Raw genomic sequence first — 18,394 nt, 5'->3', positions numbered from 1 at the left:
AATGTCTTCCCACAGTCACCCCAACGATGAGGTCTGCCATCTTTCCCCATATCTGATGACTTGAGGGAAGTGGCCAATATCTCGGGGTTATTCTAAAGAGCATTTTTCTGATCATTAGTGATTCCAGTTTAACAAACATTCACTAAGTACCTACTATGTACAAGACCCTGTGTTTGATGGTGAGACTACAGATACAAAAACATAATGGTCTGTGCCCTACATTCTCCTGGGAACCCAACTTGTACCTGGTGCCCTTTTGTTCTCCAGCACTCATATATGCCCATCAAAACAAGGTATCTGATTTCAGTCATTTATACTTGATGATTGACTAATTTAGACTTTAGAGTGAATGAGTTCAACAGGTCTCTTCGACCAAGCAGAACAATAATTTCCTTCTTAAATATGGTCATTTATCTCACTGTGGGACACCGGAAGTTTGGCCACTGGTTGAAGTTTCTTTTTGGCCAAAGAAACTCCCAGAGCTCATCACCTCTGAAGGCATAGAGGATTATTAGCATGAGATCCTCAAAGTGTCTAAACAAGACTGAGTTCACTGTTAAAGGATTTTCTAACTTAAGCAAGCAAGTAGACAAGTTCTTTTGAGAAAAAGAAGGGAAGGTTTTCCTAATCCCGAGACCAACCCAAAAAAGGGAGATGTCATCTGAAAGGAGATTTGACATAGGATCATAGACTTAGAGCTTGAAAGGACTGCCAAGGCCAAGATGCTCATTTTATAGATGAAGAAATTGGGAACCAGAGAAGTTAAGTGATTCATTCAAGTTCTCACGGCTAGTAAGTGTCTGAATCGGGATTTAGAACCCAAGTTTTCTTGATTCCCAAGTTCAGTGCTGTATTCATTCTGCAGTGTTACCACTAGGAGGCTTCTGTTTCCACCACGAAGGAATATTAGGGCTGGCTTGGCAGGCCTGTTGGATGAGCTCCAGAGCTCTCTCATCACTGGCTTCTTCCAGGACTTGCAGATTCATAAATGTAGACCTGAGAAGGACCTTCAAGGCCCTCTGGCTCAGCCTCCTTATGTTATACATGATGAAACTGAGGCCCAGAGGGGATAAAAGATTTGTCTAAGGTCATGGAAATGATTGTCCCAACAAGGCAAGTCAACAAGCGTCTGGTAAACACTTAGTACGTGCCAGGCAACGTTCTTTTCCTTGAGGAGTTTACATTCTAAAAGGGGAAGACAGCAGATTTAAAGGGAAGCTGAAGAACAGTGAAGTTGAGTACCCACCTATAGGATTGGTAGAAAATGTCCAGAGAGTCAGGATTTGGTACAATGGATAGAGCACTGGGCTTAGAGTCAGAAAGACCTGAGTTAAAATTCAGTTTCAGATACTTAGTAGCTGTGTGACCCTGGAGAAGTCACTTAACCTCTGCTTCCATTTCCTCATCTTTAAAATAGGGGTAATAATATCATCTACTTCCCAGGGTCATTGTGAGGATCAAATTAAATAATAACTGTAAAGTGCCTAATACATAGTAAGTTCTATATAAATGTTGTTGGTCGATCATTTTCAGTCACATCTGACTCTGTGCCCCCGTTTGGGTTTTTCTTGGCAAAGATACTGGAGTAGTTTGCCTTTTCCTTCTCCAGATCGTTTGACAGATGAAGAAACTGGGGCAGACAGGTTTAAGTGACTTTCCCAAGTCACACAGCTAGTAAGTATCTGAGGCCAGATTTGAATTTGGGAAGATGAGTCTTCCTGATCCCCAATCTAGTGTTCTATCCATTGCACCACATAACTGTCCAATAGAAATGTTAGCCATCGTCATCATCATCATCATTAAACATTTATCAGGTACCAAGTAGGATGAGCAAGGGGCCATACAAACACACACAAAAAGAAAAAGCATCTTTGCCCCAGGAGATTTGTATTGAGGAAGGGTGAGGGGAATACATGGTACACAGATAAGAAATCAGAATAGACCAAATGGAAAAAGAGCACTGAAGAAAAGAACTCCTTAAAAAAAAAAAAACAGAATTGGCCAAATATAAAAAGAGATACAAAAATTTACTGAAGAAAACAAATCCTCTATATTACCCTCTGGATCTAAGATATTGGGGCAGCTTTCCTTGATATAATTTCTTGAAAGATGATGTCTAGGCTCTTTCTTTGGTCAGGGTTTTCAGGTGGTCCAATAGTTCTTGGTTTTGGGTGGGGTTTTTTTGGTGGTTTTTTTTTTTTGGTGAGGCAGTTGGGGTTAAGTGACTTGCCCAGGGTCATACAGCTAGTAAGTTTCAAGGGTCTGAGGTCAGATTTGAACTCAGGTCCTCTTAAATCCAGGGCTGGTGCTCTATCCACTGCGCCACCTAGCTGCCTTGTCCAGGTCAGTTGTTTTTCCTTCTATTTTTTCATTGTATTCTTACTTTGTTTTATGCTTTCTTGATGTCTCATAGAGTCATTAGCTTCCACTTGCCAAATTCTAACTTTTAAGGATTTATGTAAGTTGGTAATAATATATAGCCTTGTCATATCCTTTTACAATCTTAAATCAATAAGCTATTCTGTGTTTAGTTCTAACTGTTGCTTTTGACCTGCATGCAGGTTCCTCAGGAAATAAGTAAAATGATCTGTTACTCCCATCTCTTTGAGGACTACTTGTTATATTTTGGGAAAGGAGGCAATAGGGGTTAGGCAACTTGCCCAGGGTCACACAGCTAGTAAATATCTTAGGCCAAATTTGAAATCAAGTCCTTCTGACTCCAGGGCTGGTACTCTATCCACTGCACCACCTATCTGCCCCTACTTGTTACATTTTGTTGTGATCCACACAGTCAAAGGCTTTAGTGTAGGCAGTGAAATACCATTGATTAGAAAAAGCAAAATAAAACAACCCTGACTGGTCATACCTATCAGAAATGACAAATGCAAGAGGTGATAAGGGGGAAAATAGGCACACTAATGAACTGTTTGGTGGACTAGTGAACTGGCCCAACTATTCTGCAAGACAATTTGTAACTGTTCCCAAAGGGTTATAAAACTGAACAAACCCTTTGACTCAGCAGTACCATTACTAGGCCTGTAGCCCAACGAGATCAAAGAAAAAGGAAAAGGACATATATATACATATATATATATATGTCCTTTTTATATATACACAAAAATATTGATAGCAGTTTTGTGGTGGCAAAGAATTGGAAATCAAGAGGTGCTTATCAATTGGGGAATGACTTAACAAGTTGTAGCAGAGGATTGTGATGGATTACTATTGTGCTATAAGAAATATGAGGGGTATGGTTTCAAAAAAACATAACAAGACCTATATGAATTGATGCAAAGTAAAGTAAGAAGAACTGGGAAATCATCGTACAGAGTAACAGCAATGTTGTAATGATGCTCAGCTGTGAAAGACTTGGCTACTCTGATAAATACAATGATCTAAGACAATTACAAGGGGCTCGTGATGAACAAAGTGCCATTCTCCTCCAGAGAGAGAAGTGATGAACTTTGAGTGCAAATCAAAATATCATTTTCTCACTTTCCTTATTTCTTTTTGCTTTTTTGAAATATAGCTAATGTTGAAATATGTTTTGCATGATTTCACATGTATAATTGATATCATATTGCTTGTCTTCTCAGTGGGTGGGAGATGAAATGGGAGGGAGGGAGAGAATTTGGAACTCAAAATATAAAAAGAAAAAATATTTTAAATAAATAATAAACTAGGGGAAAAAAGCTTTAGTGACCCCCAATTAATACCAGTCTTGGATTATATTCTACTGGAGATGGGGAATGGATCTGACAATAGATAGATTAATTGATGGATGGATGAAGACAGATTTATATGTGTGTGTGTGTGTGTGTGTACATATATAGGCATAGATAGATGGATGGATGATATAAAAGTAGGGGAAAAGCATTCATAAGGGAATTCAGGAAAGGCTCCCCATAGGCAATCAGTTTCCTTACTTCTTGGGAACACAGTATAATGATTGATTGATAAGCCCTTGACTATCTTGAACTTCCCTAATTGGTCTAGATGAATCACAGATTTTCTAGAACAAAGTCATTTTGCTGTTCATGATCAATGTCTCTAACATTGCTACGGGAAGGGAAGGTGGGACTATTATTGGGATACTTTTAGGGACATGTAAAGTATGTCTGTCTAGCTGTACAACTTTATGCCTCAAAAAAATGTGCTGGACCTGGAATCGTGAGACCTACTTCTGACACTTATAGCTGTGTGACCCTTGACAAGTCACCTAAGCTGTCCGAGCCTCAGTCTCTTTGCCTGTAAGATAGGGATAGTAATACTTGGACTACTTAACTCCCGGGATTGTCATGAGAAGAGTCCTTTATAAACTTTAAAGCATTGTGCACATGTGAGTTTTCATCATTGTTGTTCCTCGTTCTCCCATGCTTTATTTTTATTTTTTTTTTTGGTGAGGCAATTGGGGTTAAGTGACTTGCCCAGGGTCACACAGCTAGTAAGTGTTAAGTGTCTGAGGCTGGATTTGAACTCAGGTCCTTCTGACTCCAGGGCCGGTGCTCTATCCACTGCACCACCTAGCTGCCCCTCTCCCATCCTTTAGACTCTAATGGGAATAAGACTTGCCATTAAAACCATGATTGTCTGTCTCTCTGTACAGGATCAGCATACAGTAGGACTCTCACGGACCACAGGCCCTATGCAGTCCTCAGTGCCCCCGGGCTCCAGCAGTATAGTCACTGGTGCCAGCCCCGGGGGTCCCAGCTTCCTGGCCACCCAGCCCCAGGCAGCCATCATGAAGCAGATGCTCATTGATCAAAGGGCACAATTGATGGAGCAGCAGAAGCAGCAGTTTCTGAGAGAGCAAAGGCAGCAGCAGCAGCAACAGCAGATTCTGGCTGAACAGGTAACAGTAACCCAGCCCTGCTTCTCTATCCTGGCTCAAGCCTGGCTCAAGCACTCATTTCCTAGCCCACTACAGCAGCCTCCTCACATCTTCCTTCCTGGCTTTGGAGTCAGGATGAGAATGGGGGCTCCCTGAAGACAGGAACCACTTGTTTGCCTTTCTTTGTATCCCTGGCACTTAGTGCAGTGCCTGGGGTCAAATCCAGTTCTGACCTCTTATTACCTGTGTGACCTTCAGCAGCTAGCTCCCTTCACCTCCTTGGGCCTCTGGGGGATGGACTAGATCAGTGGTGTCAAACTCAAATAGAAAGGATGCCTCATATTTACTTAGAAAACTACAAACTGGGGCAACTAGGTGGCATAGTGGATAAAGCCCTGGCCCTGGATTCAGGAGGATCTGAGTTCAAATCCAGCCTTAGACACTTGACACTTACTAGCTGTGTGACCCTGGGCAAGTCACTTAACACTCATTGCCCCGCAAAAAAAGAAAAGAAAAGAAAACTACAAATTAACATTATCTATGTTATATTATATTTTTATTTATTCTGTTAATAATTTCCCAGTTAAATTTTAATCTGGTTCTAGCAACACTGACCTCACTGACATTACAAGTTTGACACAAGATGTACTCTGAGGTTCTTTTCACCTCTAGATATATTAACCTATGATCCCTCCAGTTCATCCTTCATACTGCTCCTACAGCAGCCTCTTTAAGCAGAGGTCAGGTCACTCTTCAGCCCAACACCCTTTTGTTGTTCAGAAGTTTTAGTTGTGTAAGACTCTTCATGACCCCATTTGGAATTTTCATGGCAAAGATACTGGCATGGTTTGCCATTTCCTAATCCAGCCCATTTTACAAATTAAGAAACCAAGGCAAATAGGGTTAAGTGACTTGCCCAGGGTCACACAACTAGGAAGTGTCTAAAGCGGGATTTGCACTCAAGAAGATGAGTTTTCCTGACTTCAGGCCCAGCACTCTATCCATTGTGCCATCTAGCTGCCCACAAAATTCTTAACTGGTTCCTAAGAAAAATTCAGTGTTTCCATAGGATTCAAAGTCTACCCTAGCCAGGTACCAGTCTAACTTTTTAGCTTTCTATCATACCAGTGTTCTGTTATATTTGAGCCAAACTAGAAACAATTAAGTCACTTGCAGGGGCAGCTAGGTGGTGCAGTGGATAGAACACTGGCCCTGGATTCAGGAGGACCTGAGTTCAAATCCAGCCTCAGACACTTAACACTTATTAGCCGTGTGACCCTGGGCACGTCGCTTAACCCCAACTGCCTCACAAAAAAAAAAAAAAGTCACTTGCCCAGGGTCACACAGGTTCTATGAATATGCCCATTCTTTCTCTTAGGCCCATAATAGACATGTTCTTCTTCTTCACCTGTTAAATTTCTACCCACCTCCAAAGCTACATTCTCTAGGAAGCTTTCCTCAGTACCAGACTCTTTCTTGCTTGAACTTCTCATATAGCACTTGGTTTTGTACTCTGACAAGGGCACTCAGCATGGATTAGTTAGTGGGTTATAGATGTCCGTGAATATCGTGTCGCCTCAGCAGCATACTGGAGAAGTGGGAAGACGACTCACTTTGGAGTTTAAAATTTGGATTCAAACCCTCTCTCTGCCACAGTGACCTGGTACAGGTTGTTTTGCCTCTTAAGCCTCAGTTTCCTCATCTGTTAAATAGGGATGAGAGATTGCACTTGGTCCTTCCAGCTCTAAACCCTATGAGCTCTTAATGGCATAGATTTAAGATCTACAAGAGTAGGGTGGCATAGTGGATAGAGAGCCAGGCTTCATCAACAAGGCTAGTGTTCAAGACCTGCCTTTGACAAATATGGATTCTGTAACCCTGGGCGAGTCATATGTAAACCCAGGAAACCCTCGAAGACTATAAATCTCAAAACAGTGACCACTCTCCATGAGGAGAGGGAATTTCCTTGCCAAAAGCTCCCTAAACCAATGAAAACACAGGTCGATTTTACAAAAAAATCTTCAAAGTGCTTTTCTTCAGATCTTATTTGGTCCTCAAGAATAACCCTACAAAGTAGGTACAATTGTTGTTTCCATTTTGCAAATAAGGACACTAAGACTTAGAGAGGTTAAAGGACTTGTTCAGGGTCACACAGCTAATACATGCCAAGGCAGGATTTGAACCTAGCTCTTCTTGAATTCAGATCTAACACCGAAACCCCTACTCTATCATACTGCCTCTCAGGACAGGCCCCCTTCCTTATTTCGGGACTTCTTACACTTCTCCCACTCTCGACCTCCTTTCACCTGAGAATTTTTTACATCACCCTGGGTATATAGATATATAACAAAGCTTCTTAACCTTTTACTGTTGCCAAATTTTTCACAACCCCCACATACAGTCACGCAACCCCATATGGGGTCACCACTCACAGTTTAAGAAACTTTGCCTTATCTCAGTGTTGTATCTCCTCCAATCACAGTGTTTTACACCCACAGGTTAATAAATATTTGTTGAATCAATCCCATTCAATACAGCATTGCCTAGTGCCTGTCATGCAAATGGATTTGATTTGAAAGGAATTTTAAAAGGCACACATAGATATAAATATATATGGACATTGTGATGCCCCATTTGCAAGAGATAAGATCCATTACTTCAGATACCTCCTGCTATCTCCTTTTGTGCCTAAGCACTGTGTTCTAATCAGTGGTTAGAGAGGTATGGTCTGGGAACCTCTGAGGGCCCACAAGGTCAAAGCTATTTTCATAATAATACTAAAATGTATTAATTTCTGATAAAGTAAATATTGATAGATATAACCCACATGAACAGAATTTCTTGGGTGGGGGGTGGGGAAGTCCTCAATAATGTTTTAAGAGTGTAAAGAGGTCCTGAGGAGGTAGCTAAGTGGCACATTGGATAAAGCACCAGCCCTGGATTCAGGGTGACCTGAGTTCAAATCTGACCTCAGACACTTGACACTTACTAGCTGTGTGACCCTGGGCAAGTCACTTAACCCTCATTGCCCTGCAAAAAAAAAAAAAAAAAAAAAGGTCCTGAGGCCAAAAATTTGTAAGAACCACCCTTCTATATACTATGTACTTGGTGACTAATGATTATTTCTTTTAATCAGCAATATTTTTACAAATCAGTCAACAAACATTTATTAAGTGCCTGCTAAGGGCTAAGGATACAGAGATAACAAAGAAGATATAAGCCAGGGTTTCCTGACTTCTTCTTCTTCTTCTTCTTCTTCTTCTTCTTCTTCTTCTTCTTCTTCTTCTTTTTGGTGAGGCAATTGGGGTTATGTGAGTTGCCCAGGGTCACACAGCTAGTAAGTTGTCAAGTGTCTGGGGTCAGATTTGAACTCAGGTCCTCCTGACTCTAGGGCTGGCTACCCCCTGACTTCTTTTTAATCTTTGTGCTCTTTGGCTTCCAATAAACTCTCCTGGTCCCCCTATTCAATATGAAAGAAAATAAATTTTAGCACATACCATGTATCTGCACATAAAAGAAAATTGATAAAATAATAGGGTTACTTACCAAATATTCCCTATTGTTGAGCCATCTTGACAAACTCCTCTTAAACCTTGGGGATATGTCTCAGATTGGTGATACACATGCCCTACATTGGGAACCCCTGATCTAGACAAAATATGAGGAGGGAGAAAACACTTTCAGCTGCAGGGATCAGAGAAGGCTTCATAGAGGAGATGGCACCTAAGCTGAGCCTTGAAGGAAGAGGAGGATTTCAACGGTCAGAAGGCAGGAGTGAAATTCATGGAGGCAAGAGATGGCAGGAGGAGCTGAGAGGTCCCTTGGTAGATGGTTCCTTACCTAAACTTTGGGTTTCCCCTCACATGGTGCAATACCCACTGTAAGCACTTAAATAATATTTGCTATTGATTCTGGTCCTTGCTATTTTCCACAAATGGTGGGCAAGTTACTTTTCCTTCAGCCTTCATGTTCCTCTTCTGATGATACATCAAGGACACATGGGCACTCCCAGCAATACATCTGTCAATGTAGTCTTCCCAAGTTGCCCAAGACTCCCAGAGCTCAAATGATTCGCTCATGCTTGTGTAGCTAGTGTCAGAGGTGCAGTATGAACCCATGTTCCCCTGACTGCCAGTCTGGCACATCACCCACTATCCGATGCTCCTTCTATATTCCTCAGCCATTAGATAAGGGATACGATACCTACTGTCCAGGATTCTTATAAGGAAAATGCATTGTAAACTCTCCATCAGTATGGAAATGGGAGCTTTCTTGATCTGTATGCTCATCTTTTGTTTCTGTTTGTGACTTTGTTTTTGTTCCTGAGTGGCTGTGTAATTATCTTCCTTTTTACAAGGCAGACCAACAGCCTGCCAGCTAAAAAAAAAAAGACAAAACTCTGTTCCTTTCACCCCGCAGTCAGTATGTGACAAGGAGCCACACTAATATCTTTCAGGCAATGATAAATGATGCATCTGGGAGGAGGCTGAGCTTTGCAAACCCTTTTTCCCAGCCTGTCTCAGTGACTTTCGGCTTTTCCTGTGGTCCTTCTAAGTGATGGCTTCTGTTCCACATGTTATTGCTTTGGTCTAGATATGGAAGGGATGGTCAGTATAAACCCAGGAGAAATTTAGCTGAACCAGCTCAGGGGTCTTAGGAAAGTAGGGTCACAGTTACAAGGGCCAATGAATCTGCAGAGAGCCAAGAGAAAATGGGCTAAGCTCCCATGAGGCAAGAGGCTCAATACTATGTGTGGGAATATGAATGATGAAAATTTGAGGAGGGAGATGATACTTCTAACTGAGAGGGATGGTGAATAAGAGGTAATGGACGAGAGGTCTGCTCTTTTCTGACTTCAGGTTAATTCCATTCAGGTCACAAAGAGTTAATAAGTACCTACTATGTGCCAGGCACCATACAAGGCACCAGAGATACAAGGACAAAAGTGGAGCACTCTCATTCTGGGAGATACAACTTAGCCACACAGAAGTAAAATACAAAGTATATACACAAAGTAGTTTTGAGAGGGGAAGGGTGCTAATAGCTGGCTAATCTTTAATCATTGCATGTGAGTTGACTGCTACGCTGCCCACTGCTACAGCTCAAATTGAATCCAGGCCAACTCTCCCCATCCTCATTCCTCTGTCTGCCTTCTGGTTCATCTTCCCAGCAGTATTATGGAGGCCTGCCAACAAGACCCTGACCCTGGAAGTGATGTTGCAGCTAGGAACAAATGTAGTACCTACTATCTGGATTAGAGGGTGGTATAAAAAAGCAAGAACACAAATAACTGACATTCCTTTACCCTTAACCATAACAATTAACAAGCAAAACACATACTGCATGCAAGGCATTGTGTGGACAATACTGTAATCATGCCTAGTAACATTGAAGAATCTCCTAAATGAGATCCATAATCACTGAAAAAAATTTAGCCTAACCATCCACACAGGAAAAACCAAAGGGATGAAGAGGAGTGTATACTTCATATTTTACTAAGGTGTGGATAAGTTGTATCTCCCAGAATAATACAGGCTCCTTAAGGGCAAGGAGTGTTTCACTTTTGTCTTGTATCCCTGGGGCTCTGTACAGTGCCTGACACATACCAGGTACTTATTAACTCTGTGTAGCCTGAACTAAATTAACCTGAACTCAGAAAAGAGCAGATTTCTCATTGTCTAGAACTTGACACGCAGTTGAGTGGAGAATTTTTAGAGCTCATCCATCAGTACATAAATGTTAGACAGGCATTGAACAGAGACAACAAGCTGAGCCCAGAGTAGAGCAAGAAGAGAATGGACTACATTGCATATTGGGAAATTCTTTTAATGACCTTAAACTTCCTCCTGAAACAAAAGCCCTTTCTTTACCACATCAATATTTTTCTGATGATATCTGACTGTGGAGTCATGAAAATCTATAGTTTCCAAAGAATTGGAAGCTGAGGATCACCCAAAGGATAATGCAGAGAGGGTATTAACAGGCTACATCCTATTAAAAATGTGCTATAAGAAACGATGAGCAGGAGGAGTTCAGAGAAACCTGGAGGGTCTTGCGTGGGCTGATGATGAGTGAGATGAGCAGAACTAGAAGAACATTGTACACAGTAACATCAACATTGAGTGTTGATCTACTGTGATGGACTATATTCTTCTCACCAATGCAATGGCACAGAAGAGTTCCAGGGAACTCGTGATGGAAGAGCATCTCCAAATTCAGGGAAAAAAAAAAAAAAAGAACTGCGGAGTATAGATGCTAAATGAACCATACTATTTCTTTTGTTTTTGATGCTGTTGTTTTTTTTCTATTTTGAGGTTTTCCATCATTGCTCTGATTTTTTTCTCTTATAACATGACTAATGCAGAAATAGGATTAATGTTATTATGTATATATATATATATATATATATATATATATATATATATATATATATATATATATAACCTATATCAGATTGCCTGCTGTCTAGGGGAGGGGGAGGGAGGGGAGGGAGGGAGAAAAATCTGAAATTGTAAAGCTTGTATAAACAAAGGTTGAGAACTATCTTTACATGTAATGGAAAAAAAATAAAATACTTTATTAATTTAAAAAAAATTAGGAATCATACAAAAAAGAGTGGTATAAGATATATCAACCAGGAAATGTAATAACCAGAAGAAGAAAAATTTTAAAAGATAAACCAGTCGTGTAAATGTGAGTATAAATAAGGAATCACCTCCTCCTCTGATATCCACATGATGTTGGGAGAACTCAAGTAAAGCCCCCACATGTTGGGTGGACCTAGTGTGACATCGACGATTAGAATTTTTATTAGGCATGGATAAGAATTGGGCTTGGCAGCCCTAGATGGGCGGTTCCCATCTGCGTCTCTGAAGGAAGTACATACATCAGTCAGATCCCAGGCTTACTAGGATATTGGAACATGTGCTATTGGAACTTACCTTCCCATGGTCACACAGGTAGTAAATAGCAGAACTGGAATTTGAACCCAGGATCTTCTGGGTCTCTCCCTAATACCCTTTTCACCATACCACACTGCCTCAATTCAAAGTTATCCATATTAGAATTACTGGAAAATGTAATTAATTATATGTTCTTGTTTTTCCCACCCTCCCCGCCCTTCCCACTCTCTCTGGTTCTATTTCTCTCTCCATGTTTCTTCCTGCCCTCTTTCCTTCTCTTGCCTTCTGTCTAATCCAGCAGCTGCAGCAATCACATTTACCCCGGCAGCATCTCCAGCAGCGGACCCCTTATCCGGTGCAGCAGGTCAATCAGTTTCAAGGTAAGGCCAAGAGCCTAGCTCTTTATTACGCTTACCCTACCCTCATAGGAGGGGTGCAGCTGTGAAGCTAGGGATAATAATGCCTTCCATGTCACATTTTTCCGTGTAATGTCCTGATCATCTTACTGATCATGGGAGGAAATCCTATCCCCCTGTCTGTCCTCTTTGCTTCCTTGAATTTAGTGCTGGGTAGGAGGTCAGAGTTCATGAAACAGAAGGAAAGATCCAACTTTTAACCACCCCAGGTCACTGCTGAGTTTAGAGGGTAAGCAGATCATTAAGGGCCAATTTGAACATCTCAACCTTCGTGAATTTTTTTTCAAATCATGACCCCAAAAGGAATAGAGAGAACATTGCTATAACTTCCTTCTGAATGTGGAGGGTTGGGTTAGCTTTGAAAGTTATAATCTTCACAGAAATGGCCCTCATCTGTCTCCCTGGTACAAGTTGCTAAGAAGACTGGGGGGGGGGGGCGGCTAGGTGGCGCAGTGGATGAAGCACCGGCCCTGGATTCAGGACTCCCTGAGTTCAAATCCGGCCTCAGACACTTGACACTTACTAGCTGTGTGACCCTGGGCAAGTCACTTAACCTCCATTGCCCTGCAAAAAAAAAAAAAAAAGGAAGAAGAAGATTCAGGGGATAACAATGAGGCCTAAAGTGGCTCTTCCTCTCCCCCAAATAGGAATTACCATTGCAGTGTAACTGGGGGCATCAGCAGGGGAAAATCCTAACAAACTCTATTTGCACAATCTGAGAAACATCTCAGTGAAGTCAGGGATACTGATAACCCAGCAAGGAGATTGGAGAGCATGTCATACATAAGAAGATTGAATTGGGGGTATTTAGCTGGAGAAAGGATGACTTTGGAGGCAGACAGTATCCGTCCTCAAATATTTGAAAGTGTATCATGTGAAAGAGAGATTAGACATGTTCTTCTTGGCCTCAGAGGAAAGAACTGAGAGTAAAGGTGGGATGTTACCAAGTCAGGTAGCTAGAGCTATCCAAAAGAAGAATGGGTTGCCTTGGGGGTATGGATTTCCCCAGTGATGGGAGATCTTCAAATGGAATTTGGGTTAACATTTGCCACAGATATCATCAAAAGGCTTTTCTTTTGGACATGGCTTGGATTATGGAGCCTTTGAAGACCTCCTCTTAACTCTGAGATTCTAAGATCCAAGGAACCCCCTCAGCAAAATACCCCCATTTCTACTGAGATCTTCTCTGACTCCATCCTCAATCCATCCCTACCTGACCTGTCTGCCCATCACTTTAGGGACCTATGGACTTTACATTTAGAATAGGAAAATTCACTAGGTTATAGTCACAAAATGAATTCCATTAGTCTTTGAAGGAGTATCTTAAAAAAAAAAAGCAATTGGTGAGTCAGTTTTCCATAGCTCTTATTACAAGACACAGCATGGCGCAGTGCCCAGAGAGTTGATCTTGGAATCAGAAAGATCTGGGTTCAGGTCATGCCCCTAAACACTCACTGAATGAGTGACCTCAGACAGTTAACCCTCTTGCTACTCTAGGCAACAATGCTCTAATATTATAAATTGCAGCGAGGATACTGACCAACACTGGTATAGGAATTTCTTCATGGAGAACTCCTGTGCCAAGGAGATCACAGGTCTAGTTCCTGTCTCTATTCAGAATACAATTCCTCATACTACTCCCATCACTCACATACACACACACATATACCCCCTTTAGACTGTATTTGGAGGGGACAGTAATCTGGATCTATGATTTCATCAATATGAAGAATTCCCTGGGATGGGGCCCTTAGGGACACACAGAGGTTGAGCACCTTGACCTTGGTCATACAGCCAGTATGTGGTCAGAGGCATGACCTCTTTATTTTTTAAAATTTATTTTATTTTCAATTACCAGAACAAAACAAGCATTTCTATAACACAGTACAATAAAGAGATGATTGCACATGAAACCACAAATCTACCATGTACAACTTGCTTTTCCCTCCAAATATACATGTCTTCTTGACCCAATTCTATACCTCTTTCCACCACACTATGCTGCTGCTCAGACTGTATTTAAGGGGGAAAATAATTTTGTTCAGCCTGTAGTCCTTCCTGAGCTATTTTTAAGGCATGTTACTTGTTAATTCCTGATCTCATTGGGTGACCAACCCACATTTGGCAATCTGCTGGTGGGCTTAAGAGTACCCATGCTCTACATTTTTAGAGATGTCCCTTATAGGCCTTTCTTTTTTCCCCATACTCATGGTTTGGGGTCTTTAAACTCACCCCTTCACACTCTTTTGTAATCCCAAATCACATATGATGAATGTGTAACAAAACTCTACATGGGCTAAAATGGCAGGAAAACATTAGCATCTCTCAGCTGCTTGATGCAAGACTATATGTACATCTTTTAGGATTTTCCATATTTTTCATGTGTTTGACAAACACTGCTGCTATGTTGATGTTACACATCTGGGAGAATATCAGATTGATAGATAAAGAAGCATTGTCCTTCCTGAGAAGGCCTGTCAGAAATAGCTCCCAGACTGTTCCTTCTCCATACTTTTAACACTCTTCTTTTCAAAGGACCTAATGACTGTCTTTCTCTCTCCTACTGAGTCCTGTGCCCCTCGGCAATGTTATATGCCCATGGGGAAATGGTTATTTTTCACAAATATGAACTCCTCCCGGAGGGAAGATAGAACAGAAGCCTTTTAGGAAACAACTGGCATGTTATTGACTCTGGCTGAATATGGAAGAATTGGCTTTGACATTGGGCTATTAGCCAGAAAACAATAAAATTAAATCGACCACAATTTTTCAGAATAGTACCTGCGTGTTCAGCTATAAAAGAGGCCCGTTGCCCAACATACATCCTAATCAAATGAAGAATAAAGCTAATCTTTGGAGGGACATTTTCTTTAAGCTCACTTTCTCTGAACATTTAAAATTACTACAGGCATACAACAAGAACAATAAATAATTCTAATTTCTTTTCATGGGCAAATATGCAGCTGGTTTAAAAATAACATTTCTTCTACACATAGATAGTGCAATTAATTATGCTACATTTTAAAAAATGAAAGTTGTTTAGGGCTGAGATTCTAAAACCCATTGAAGGGCTTTCTGGATTTACAGTATTGGATAGAAGCAACCCTGAATAAGATAAAAACAACTGATCTTAAATTGCACACAATTAGTAATAGGGCCTGAAGTGCACAAAATCAGTAGGCTCTAGAAAAGTATCCTTGCCAATAGCCTTGCTTCTAAATAACAAAGCCTTGAGGTAGGCCCTTGCATCTGTTTCTAGTACAACCACCCCATATTTATCCAAAGTCGGTCTATAAATCAGTCACAGAATGATGGACAGAATGGACCATTTTGTTTTTTCGGTCAGTTTGGGATTTTACATCCATCTCAATGATCCGTTTGTTCCCAGTTAATCAGATTGTCCATGTGGTTGGCGCAATTCCTAGAGTCAATATCATAAGCCTTCATGGGGAAATAATTGGACCAGACCTGTGAGAGCCAGCATGCTGTAGTCAGTCAGGAACAGACCGTGGATTCTGAGGGGCCTGCATTCAAGTCTTATCTCTGGTTTATACTAACTGTGTGACCCTACACAGGTCACTTAATCTTGCCCCCAGGTAACTCTTTTAAGGCTTTAAATTACAGAGTACCTACTGATCTGCACTGATGAAGAGTTTCAAAACTATGAGTACCCTATACTTAGAGGTTTTCAACCTAAACTCAGATTAAAATGTATTAGGGAAATGTGTAGCAAAATAAATGAAAATACAATATAACATAAATAATATTAATTTGTGGTTTTCTGAGGAAAGCTGGGCCAACAAAGATCTATTTTTATTTGACTTTGATTACCACTGCCCTACCCTGATGAAAAAGTGAAGAAATAAATGACACGATGCTTTCCATATGTTCTTTTATTTGAATTTTGACAGGCATTATTATCCCTGTTTTTCAGATGAAGAAACTGATACTCAGAAAGTTTGTTGCCAAAGCTGTTCAAGCTCCCACAGTAATTAGGTGTCAGAGATGGGATTTGAACCCCCACCTTCCTGATTAGTCAGGCACTCTTTCCACAGTGCAACCATGCATGCTTCTCACTATACCACACCACAAAATTACAGTACATACTGTCACCTAGTGTTGGAACACAAACCCTTGATTTTCCTTAGCATTTTACTTAGACTCAGTGATGCCTAAAGGTGAAAATAATTGTTAAGGCTCTTACCTGAGCTCAGTCAGACTTTACTCCCAGAATCTTTTTCATTGCTCAGTTCAAAATGATATTGACCCACCAAGCCAAATAAACATGAGTCATGATAAAAATTCCTATAATTGTGTCTCTTAAATAAAACTAGTAAGTATGGAGACATATTTGTTGTCCAGAAATCAATAAGACAAAAACCTACTCCCTTTCTCCATCAAGGTTCAGAATTTCAAGGTTAGACTATCCTCATCTGGTTTCTCATCATTGTTCTAAGGTGGGATAAAATTTACGTACTATATCGATTGGTTCAGAGGCCATTTCTTTAAATGGACAGGAAAAACAATTTTTCTTTTTCTCATAGACTTAATCAGTAGCAAGGACATAGAAAAATCTGTCAGTACTTCCTTACCAAGCTATTAAAACATTGGTCCCCTGAACCCATTGTTCCTATTGTCTCCTTGTTTGAAAACTTCCTGAAAGCCAGGAATAAGGATGCCCAAGTGGATCATTTGGACTGCATGACTTGGGATTGATATCTGAGTCCAACTTTGTTACAGATCTCAGCATCTTTAAAACAACATTAGAAATCTATGGGGGGGGGCAGGGTGCAGCTAGGTGGCGCAGTGGATAACACACTGACCCTGGATTCAGGAGTACCTGAGTTCAAATCCAGCCTCAGACACTTGACACTTACTAGCTGTGTGACCCTGGGCAAGTCACTTGACCCCCTTTGCCCCGCAAAAAAAAAAGAAATCTACTTGGGGGGGGGGGTGGATCTACAGAGAGAGATGGTCATCCCTTAAATGAGCAGTGGGCTAAGCCAGAGTAGAACATATGGGAAGTTGCAGAGTGAGTGAGTGAGGACTGTTTGGGTAGTTCTGGCTCTTGGCCACATTGCTCTGACACATGAAGAGGCACCAAGTCAAAAACATGTAGAAACCCTCCAAAGGGTGTCCCCCAAATTCCCATAGATCAGAGGAATCTCTTAGAAAACAAGAAAGGATGATCTTTAACCCGTCTAACACTGTTGAGGCCTTAAGGGAAATTAGTTTAATGGTCTTTATTGATAGTATTCTCTGCTGAACCATGTTCCACCTCACAAATTGGATACATAATATGATCAGCAGTGTAGCCTGGGAGATGAATGAGCTCTTGCTTCCAAAGACACTGGAGCTTTCTTGGTGAGGGGGAAAAAACACATTACATTATCAGCGCTAATGAAAGGATGATCAGGGCATTGATCCTTTCACAAAAAGGAATATCCCCATGCCAAAAGATAAATTCATGATCTTCCTGGGAAATCAAGGATTTCTGGGAATAAATTCATTCCTTCATCTGTCCAATCATTCAACAAGCAGTAATTAAGTTCCTACCATGGACTGGGCACTGGTCTAAGAACTGACCAAAAAAAAAAAAAGACCAAAAACAAAAAACCAGTCTCTGGGCTCAAGGAGCTTAGTTTCTAAGGAGGGAGAGAAAGAGTAGAAGCAACTACAGATAAGTTGTTTGTCCTTCATTCTTGAAGAGCACCATGACAATCAGGGTCATGTCATGACTTGCAGTGAACTACATTTAAGTGAGGGAGGGCTGTGCAAGGTCACTAACCTCACTCTCTCCTCCAGAGAGATGCCATGTGGGTCCAGTGGCAAGATAGATATCAGGACAACTGGAGATGGCCCTGGATGTTTAAGCCAATTGGGGTTAAGTGACTTGCCCAGAGTCACACAGCAAGTACTTGTCTGAAGTGAGATTTGAACTCAGGTCCTTCCAACTTCAGGGCCAATGCTCTATCCACAGTGCCACCTAGCTGTCCCTACAGAGATAAGTAAATGTAGATGTAAAGTAGTACCCCATTGTTATGGAAAATGTCTTGGAAAGCATTTATTTACTGAAAGGAGTAGAAAGAGGACTCTTAGATGAGAAATACAGATGATGAAAGCAGCTTGAGGAGTGATATTGACAATTCTAAAGGAATCTGAGAGAAAAGCAGCCCCTCAGACAAAATTGCTTAAGGAGAGACAAAGGCAATTCTGAGAGGACCTGAGTGAAAACAGCCCCTTCC

General features: G+C 41.1%; 1 protein-coding gene across 3 annotated transcripts in view; it reads left to right on the top strand.

Annotated features, from left to right (window-relative positions):
• MAML3 (mastermind like transcriptional coactivator 3) overlaps positions 1-18,394 on the top strand; it is a 550,166-nt gene that overhangs the window by 527,591 nt on the left and 4,181 nt on the right. For 2 of the 3 annotated variants that reach the window (XM_043972799.1, XM_043972802.1), the window contains exons 3-4: positions 4,607-4,852; positions 12,032-12,113. In XM_043972799.1, the coding sequence (XP_043828734.1) occupies positions 4,607-4,852; positions 12,032-12,113 (328 nt within the window). The remainder of the gene's footprint in view (positions 1-4,606; positions 4,853-12,031; positions 12,114-18,394) is intronic. The other variant, XM_043972801.1, reaches the window with a different exon arrangement.

The sequence above is a fragment of the Dromiciops gliroides genome, chromosome 6 (genome assembly GCF_019393635.1).
Source record: "Dromiciops gliroides isolate mDroGli1 chromosome 6, mDroGli1.pri, whole genome shotgun sequence".
Classification (NCBI taxonomy): domain Eukaryota; kingdom Metazoa; phylum Chordata; class Mammalia; order Microbiotheria; family Microbiotheriidae; genus Dromiciops; species Dromiciops gliroides.
Note: the sequence above shows the minus strand (reverse complement) of the source record. Positions and strands in the feature narration are given on the sequence as shown.